The sequence below is a fragment of the Akanthomyces muscarius genome, chromosome 6 (genome assembly GCF_028009165.1).
Source record: "Akanthomyces muscarius strain Ve6 chromosome 6, whole genome shotgun sequence".
NCBI lineage: Eukaryota > Fungi > Ascomycota > Sordariomycetes > Hypocreales > Cordycipitaceae > Akanthomyces > Akanthomyces muscarius.
In genome coordinates this window covers 1299548-1307378 of record NC_079246.1, presented here as the reverse complement: position 1 = coordinate 1307378, position 7831 = coordinate 1299548, and the positions used below count along the sequence as shown (strand labels likewise).

The 7831-nt window shown below is 56.6% G+C and overlaps 5 protein-coding genes across 5 annotated transcripts; 2 read left to right on the top strand and 3 right to left on the bottom strand.

Moving 5' to 3' along the window:
* Positions 1–270: 270 nt before the first annotated feature.
* On the bottom strand, positions 271–3680 carry LMH87_000465 (uncharacterized protein; the record flags this gene model as incomplete). The annotated part of the gene is made up of 2 exons (XM_056198377.1): positions 271–3558; positions 3618–3680. The coding sequence occupies 2 exons, from the start codon at positions 3678–3680 to the stop codon at positions 271–273; spliced, it is 3351 nt and encodes a 1116-aa protein (XP_056055333.1).
* A 429-nt stretch (positions 3681–4109) lies between these two features.
* Positions 4110–4678, top strand: LMH87_000464 (uncharacterized protein; the record flags this gene model as incomplete). The annotated part of the gene is made up of 3 exons (XM_056198376.1): positions 4110–4344; positions 4424–4494; positions 4547–4678. 3 exons carry the CDS (start codon positions 4110–4112, stop codon positions 4676–4678), a joined length of 438 nt encoding a protein of 145 aa, XP_056055332.1.
* Positions 4679–4837: 159 nt separating this feature from the next.
* Positions 4838–5493, bottom strand: LMH87_000463 (uncharacterized protein; the record flags this gene model as incomplete). The annotated part of the gene is made up of 2 exons (XM_056198375.1): positions 4838–5341; positions 5425–5493. 2 exons carry the CDS (start codon positions 5491–5493, stop codon positions 4838–4840), a joined length of 573 nt encoding a protein of 190 aa, XP_056055331.1.
* Positions 5494–5852: 359 nt separating this feature from the next.
* LMH87_000462 (uncharacterized protein) lies at positions 5853–6533 on the top strand (the record flags this gene model as incomplete). Its single annotated transcript, XM_056198374.1, has 2 exons — positions 5853–6203; positions 6276–6533. 2 exons carry the CDS (start codon positions 5853–5855, stop codon positions 6531–6533), a joined length of 609 nt encoding a protein of 202 aa, XP_056055330.1.
* A 609-nt stretch (positions 6534–7142) lies between these two features.
* On the bottom strand, positions 7143–7649 carry LMH87_000461 (uncharacterized protein; the record flags this gene model as incomplete). Its single annotated transcript, XM_056198373.1, has 2 exons — positions 7143–7236; positions 7321–7649. 2 exons carry the CDS (start codon positions 7647–7649, stop codon positions 7143–7145), a joined length of 423 nt encoding a protein of 140 aa, XP_056055329.1.
* Between the last annotated feature and the right edge of the window lie 182 nt (positions 7650–7831).

The window sequence follows — 7831 nt, the reverse complement described above, 5'->3', positions numbered from 1 at the left end:
GAACCCTACATGTCGACCAAGTTACCAACAGGCCATACTCCATTATAACATACCGTCTGAACCACTTCACGTGCGTTCTACTGGTACAGTCAACCCTCAAACACGTTTCAGTCACAGCCTCCCAACATTCTGGTATGAAATGCCTATTTTTATTTCGTTACTTTTATCTTCCATCTAGTCTTTACAGATCACTGCAGACTCAAACAAGGCAACATTTCCTTCACATCATCTTCACATAGATAGTCTCACCCATACTTCATAACCTCACGTCTAAGCCTCGATATTCTCAAACACAAACGTAGGGCTGCCTGGCACCGCATTCTCGGCGAGCACATTGTTAATCTCCACCGTCTTGCCGTCCAGGAGACTCGTGCCCTTCTTGCCGCCCTCCTCAACCGCCAGGAGCTCAAGATCCGCCAGCACCGCACCGCGCTTCAAGCTCGGCACCATCTGGAGGAGCGTCTGCTTCTCGTCAAACGCCAGCTTCTGCTCCAGCACCACCGACGCCGGCTCGCCCGTCGCGAGGCGGCGCTTCAGGGCCTGCACAAACGGCATCGCCTTCTTCATCTCGCCCATCTTGCCAATCTTGCCGTTCAGCTCCTTGTCGTTGGTCGACTTGGTCGCCGGGTCCCACATCTCCTTGAGCAGCTCCAGGTACTTGGCCTGCCAAGCGGGGAACGTCTCAGACAGGTAAATCGTCAGCTTCTTGGGCTTCTTGGGGTCAAACGCCGTCTCCTTGCCCTTGGCCTTCTTCTTCAGCTGCTGGCCCTCGGCCGAGTTGATGTTGGACGCCGTGTTGCGCACATAATCGCGCTTGGCAGACAGCGCAGCGTCAACCTCGCCCATCTCGGGGAATGTCATGTGCTGGATCGACTTGTCCTTCTTGAGCACCTCGAGCCAGATGTACTCGGCCCAGTGAGGCGCCACAACGGCGAGAAGAAGGGCCTGCAACTCGATATAGCGCAACACCGTCTCCTTGTGCATCTTGATATTGGCGGCCGCACAAGCCTCGCGGTAGAAATCTCTGGCCGTAATCAGCTCGTACAGACCAGCCTTGAGAGCGAGCTTGAAGTTGGTCTCCTTGTACTGCTCAATCGACTCGCGCGCAAGAGCGTTCATGTCGTTGATGAAGAGGGCATCCTGGAAGTCGTTGACGGCACCCTCACGGAGGCCGGCCTCGGGGCTGCTCATCTCCTCGCACCACTCGCGGAGGTTGTACAGACGCAAAATGTTGTTGTCCGCAACATCCTCCTCCAAGTTGCAGTCACCAATACCATCACCAGCATCAGCCATGGCAATACGCGAAGCGTCACTACCAAACTTGGCAACCAGCTCCTGAAGGGTAAGGAAGTTGCCGGTACTCTTAGACATCTTCTCACCGTTCAGAGTCAAATGACCGTTGACACGGATACCACGCGGCCAGTACTCCTGGGGGAACATGGCCAGGTGGATGTAGAGGAAAAAGGTCAAGTGGTTGGGCAGAAGATCCTTGCCGGAGACGCGCATGTCGACGGGGTAAAAGTACTCAAACTCACGACGCATGCTCTCGAGGTTCTCGCGCGAGATGTTGGACTCCTTGAGAACCGACTCGTCAAAATCACGGCGACAGAAGATGTAGTCCCAGACATTGTCCGTCATCTGGTCGGCAGAGATGCTGAACTTGCCAGGCTTGGTACCAAACAGATCGCTGTGTAAGAAGTGGGCGACAGTGTAGTACGACATGTAAATGGTCGAGTCACTCAGACTCTCGACAATGAATTGAGGGTCCCAGGGGAGCTTCGTGCCGAGACCGAACGAACGAGCGCAAGCCCACTGGTTGAGCCAGTTCAGGACACCCTCAAGGGCGTTCTTGGTATCAGCCGAGAAGGTGTCCAGACCATTATCGACCCATTCAAGAGCAGTCTTCTTCCACTCCTCCTCACCGTAATCGAGGTACCACTGGTCCATGAGGGAAACAATGCAGTCATCGCCAGATCGGGAGACAACCTTGCGCTCAGGCTCGGAGTAGGCAAAGGCCTGGCCGGCAGCAATCATGTCGGCGCGAACCTTGGGCTTGGCAACTTCAACCTTTTCGCCCTTGTAAGCGCCAACCTTCATAATTCCCTGGTAGAAACCCTCTTTGTACGAAAGCTCCTTGGCCTCCTCGAGCTGCTTCGTGTCCTTGGGGGAAGCAATCTTGAGTTTCTTAACGAGGAAGGGGGCGCATAGATCGCCATAGCTGGGGGTCTCAATGATGGGGAAGATTTCGAGCTCAGCCCATTCCTTCTTGATGCCGTAGTAGTCGGCCTTCTTGGCAAGATCGGTGACAGTGGCAAAGTCGTCGGGGCTGTCAGACGGGACCGAGGTGACAACACCGGTACCCTTGGTGGGGAGAACAGTGTCCATGGGCAGGACGCGGACACCATCCTTGTGAAGAGAGAGGGGAGCATCAACAAGAGTACCGACAACTTCAGTTCCAACAATGTCCATCGCCTTCTCGATGACACCCTCCTGGGCAAAGACACCCTGGTAAGCCATGTTGCGGGCGGCACGCTCGGTCATCAAGAAGTAGTCGGTGTCGTTGACTTTGAAGATGCCATACTGGAGCTTAGGACCAACGAAGCAGCACGTCTGGCCGTACATGGTCTCGGGTCGCAGGGTGGCGGGCACAAGGAAGACGTTGGCGTTGGCGGGAAGGCCAGCCTTGACCTTTTCGGCAGCCTTTTCAGACCACTCAAGGACCTTGAGCTTCAGGGCGGTATATTCTTGGGGGTTAACAGCCTCACCCTCGGCACGGTCGTGGTCCATGCAGGGCTGGCGGTCCTTGATGGAGTAGATGGTATAGCGCTTGCCAAACTTGATCTTCTTGAGCTCGCGGAGGCGGTTCATCTGCCAGCGGACAAAGGCATCGTAGTAGGGGTTGGCGTCGGTGGTGACGAATGTTCTGCGCCAGTCGATGCGGCAGCCAAAGTCCGTCAGATCACGAATGGTCAGCGGGGGAAAGTACTGGAGCCAGTGGCCCGAGTCGGCAAACTTGTGAATCTCGTCGAGGGGCACGCCGATGGACTTCATAATCTGGAACTGGTACTTGGCCTTGATGGTCTTGGCGTTGGCCTTGCCCTTGGTGGCCTTGAACTTGGTCGGGTCCTCCTTGACCTGCTTGGCGGCGGGCTTGGCGGCCTCGTCCTCGACCACCTCGTCGTCGGGGTTGTAGCCGGAAAAGTCCTTGCCAAACAGTCCAATCTCCTTGACGAGCTTGTCGGCGCACGCCTTGATGGGCATGCCGGTGCAGTGGAAGCCCATGGGGAACAGAGCGCGCTTGCCCTGCATGCGGGCGACGCCGGCCGAGAACTCGACCTTGGAGACGGTCAGGGCGTGGCCGGCGTGCATGGTGCCGTTCATGTACGGGTAGGCCGACGTGCCAAAGAACTTGGGGTATTTCTCTCGCAGCTCGCTCGCGGAAACGGAGTGGAGGGGAACCTCCTCAATGGTCGGCGCATCGGTGTGGAAGACGCCGTCCTCGGCCCATTTCTTCTGGTACTTTTTCTCAATGGCAATTAACGAGTCTCGCTTTTCGGTCTGCGCACTGTCAGTAGCTGGTAAACTTTCGACTGATGATCCATTTTCATTCCACGTACACCTTTCAGCTCCTTGGTCTTGGAGATGGCAAGGCCGTCCATGGCCTGAGTAGCATCGGCCATGATTGCGGATGTGTGTTAGATGCACAGAGACTTTTGATGCCTGGCCGGGGAAGCGCAAAAAAGCAGCTCTTGGCGCAGATATATGCACTTGTTCTTGAGCCGAGCTGTTGTGACTCGCTCCCTCAGCAATGCTATGTGTGCTTTGCCAGATCGGAGTACGGGTGCGAGCCTCGTTGAAAGATGTGACTCAAACAAGGTGGGATGCTTGCTCGACTTTTGGAGGGGTGAAAACCAAACCGCGGGGCAAACGTCCCAGGGCATGGCGGTGGCTGACCGGTCTGTGGCGGTGCCATATGGTGTGGCGCAACCGCTGGTGGAGCAATCTAGCCTTCGGCCGCATCATCTGGAGAACGACATCATCAACGGCTACCGAATTTACATGTAGACATCAACCGTGGCAAAACTTACAGCTTAGCAGCAATACGCATCATGATCCCAACTCTAGTACGAAGGCTGGCGCAACCCGCCAAGGAAGCGGCCATCAAGTCGACGCAGGCCAGCAACTTTCCACAGACCAAAAAAGTCTGGCCACCCAACTTCAAGGAGCTCAGCCACCAGCAGCAGCTGCGCTTTGAGAAAAAGTACAAGCGTCGCGTCTCACGGGCCAACTACTCGCCGCGATGGGACAAGGGCGTCAAGTATGCGCAGCTGGCAACCATTACGGGTGAGTTTGCAGCTACTCCGACTCCGGCGTGCAGCCTGATATGACATGAGTGCGTCGCTGACTCTTGAGCTTGTCACAGCTGCCTTGATATGGCTCCTGTTCTACTCCGAGTTCGAATGGTGGGGCCAGAAATATAAGCCATCCGAAGAGGTATGCGTTCAGGTACTTTTGTAAATTGGACGGCCTTGCTAACGTGGGCTAGATTCGTCGGCGCGCGCAATACTTGTTTGGCGTCATGGACCCTGACAAGCGCTACGAGCGTCGCAAAGACATGGTTGAGCCAGTCAGCGCGAGCAGCGCCACCAGCGACAGCAAAGAGTCTCCCTCAAAATAAACTTGTACAATACACGGACGAAACACCATGTACCAATAATTATTTGTATATAACCCTTTGAAACAAATGACAATTCCCTTTTATGTGTCTATCCCAGTAGTCGTGAAACACGTAGTGGCGTGTGGTCTCGTGAGCTTCTTTTCTCCCGCCCGCCATCTCTCATCGCCCAGCCCAGCCAAAGTTGCCGCCCATGCCGATACTCAGCCCCGAGCCAAGCCCCGTGCTGCGTCCCTCGTTGACCGGCCGCTTGGCCACGGTGCCCTGCGCCCGCACGCCCGCGACGATGCGCTCCAGGCTCGTCTCGATGACGACGCCGCCGATGATCATCTCGGAGAGGGCGGCGTGCAGCGTCTCAAAGTTGAAGATGAGGTCGAGCTCGCAGACGTTCTCAAAGAGCTTGTCGAGCGCCTCGACGTACACCTGGATCAGGTCGATGAGGGCGAGCGGCGACTCGGTCGAGGTCGAGATGACGATGAAGTAGAGCGTCGCGTAATTGCGGTAGGTGACGAGCGACGGCACGTCGTTTTGCTCCCCGGAGGAGCCGTGCGCCGTGCCCGAGGCCGCGAGCAGCGGCGGGAGCGGGAGGAAGTTGCAGGAGCTCGCGGGGCGGTTCGACACGAGGGTGAAGATTTCGGAAATGAGGCGCTGCTGGATGCTCGTGTCCTGTCGAGAGGGTCAGTTAGCAATTGCGCTGCTTGCACATTTGTCATGACACCTTTGCCATGCGCGACGGCGGCGGCGCTCACAAGCTGCGTGTAAAACTTGGTCAGCCGAGGCTGTCCAAGGCCGTTGAAGACCAGGAAAGCATTAATCATGGTGCAGGGTCCAGCCTGGTCATGTTCATGCTCATGCAGCGGTTTCGAAGCTTTTTGGGGTAACCTGCCCGTAGCGATGGTGGTGGGGAGGGGACCAGCAGCGAGACCCGCACATGACGAGCTTGTGCGCGGCTGTCAATATGCGGTCCGCAATTGGCCAACGGCCTGCATAGCTTCTACAAGCTTCAACATTCTTTTTGCACGCGGGGAAACGCACTCTACCTCGCAAAAACCTACAACACGGACATCAAACAAGCCTAATTCCATCCACCCACCATAGGGCAGCACTTCCTCCTTTTGCCGAAAAAGCTCCAACGAGTGCATCGCCCACACCTCTCGCCGATCAGACCACCATCATCATGTCTCGAGCCAGCCTCGCCCAGGCCTCGAGGCTCGCCTCACGAGCTCTCCAGCAAGCTGCCGCGCCCCGTACCGCTTTGCGCCCTCTCCCCGTCCTCCTCACACACAGCGCGCTGCGTCCTGCCGCCACGCAGCGAAGCTTCTCGCTCTCCGCACCACTCCGCAAGGGCATCATGCCCGACACCGAGTCGCCCGCCAAGGAAGCGCCCGTGTCCCCCGAACCGACCTACGGCGCCGTCGAGCTCTCCGAGGCAGAGTTCCACGACATTGCCGACGAATACCTCGAAGGCGTGCTCACGCAGTTTGAAGCTCTGCAGGACACGCGAGAGGACATTGACATTGAGTTTTCCGTTTGTTCTATCCAGCCCCTCTTCACAGACGCAAAAGTCGAGATTATGCTAATCGAGTCCTGGTATCTGCAGTCTGGCGTCATGACCATCACACACGCGGACAAGGGCACGTACGTCATCAACAAGCAGCCCCCCAACAAGCAAATATGGCTGTCGTCGCCCCTCTCCGGCCCCAAGCGCTACGACTGGTGCGTCGTCGGCGAGGGCCAGGCCGACAAGGCGGGCACCGGCCAGGGCAGCTGGATCTACGGCCGCGACGGTAGCAACCTCAACGAGCTCATCCTCGAGGAGCTGGGCGTGGACGTGTCGACGCCGTCCGCAGCGAGCTAGAAGGTGTCTGCCGAGGTCGTAGACCGTCCGTCCAATTGAAGATGTCCGTTTCATGTACAACAGTAGCTGAGCAACATTGCGCCATGTATCATAGTAATTTTCCAAGCAGCTCAAAGAAATAAATGGAGAATTGCCTCCCTCCTTTTATGTGTATATACTATAGTACAAGATTCTTCACATGCAATCATATCGTCCTCGATAACGGCGGCGAAAATGTTGCAAGACATTCCCGGCTAGGAAAAGCAGATGAAAGGATCCGAGCTATTCCACACCGCAATAGCCCAACACGAGCGGGGCGGACTCGCGCAGACTGATGAAGAGAAACCATTCCGGATGAAGCTTCGCACTCGCCCGGAACGGCAACAACATCAGCTGACGTTCTGATCGACTGGTGCTAAAGTATAGGATATCTCCGGCTCCTTTCAGCTGGTTTTCTAACTGGAAGTGGCTTGCAATGCGGTTAGCCGCCTTTATCGATGTCGATGATGACGGTGACATCGTCGTGGTATTTTCGCCTGTCCCTCGCTTGCATCCCAAACAGAACATTATTAATCCCAAACGCCCGATATAATACAATCCACATGATTCTGCGTTTGCCCATCAGTATCATCACCGCAGACACAGCCCCATGGATTTATTCAGCATCGCAACCGTCGCATCGTAGTGCTGAAAAGCATGCTCGTACCGATCCCTCTCGTCCGTTCTATACAGTCACACACTGTCAGCTTTCCTTTGCCCTTCCACCAAGCTCACTCATCTCCAATGGGGGGGATCTTCCACTACTCACGGCTTCTTATTCCACATCAGCGCCTTGCGCCAGCGCCTCGTTGGCGCCGCCCTCTCGCTATGCATGCGCACCAGGTTCCGCAGAATCCTGTGCTCCAGACCTCTCTGCCGCCCCGCAGCCGACAGGAACCAGAGCGTGCGCTTGATGGCCTCGGCGTCCCAGGTAGCGGTGGCGGCGGCGGCGGCGGCTGTGGTGGATGTGGTGTTACGAAAGGCGCCTCGGATCTGGTCGCGCACAATGTAGCGCGCGGGGATGGCGTACTGCACGCCGCGCAGGAGGCCCTTGTAGAGGTGCCGGTATGCGTGCAGGACCTCTTGGCGGCTGGCCATGGTGTGGACTGTTCGAGCTGGCCGTTGGAAGAGTTGTAGAGCTGGGAAGAGGAGTGGAAGCTCGCGGGACAAGGTCTCCTGGCAGTGGAGACGTCTTGAGCGACTGCCACCAGATCGTGGCTGGCAGCCATGACTGTCAGATTAAAGAATACTTTTGCGCAGGCTAATCTCTATGGCTTTGC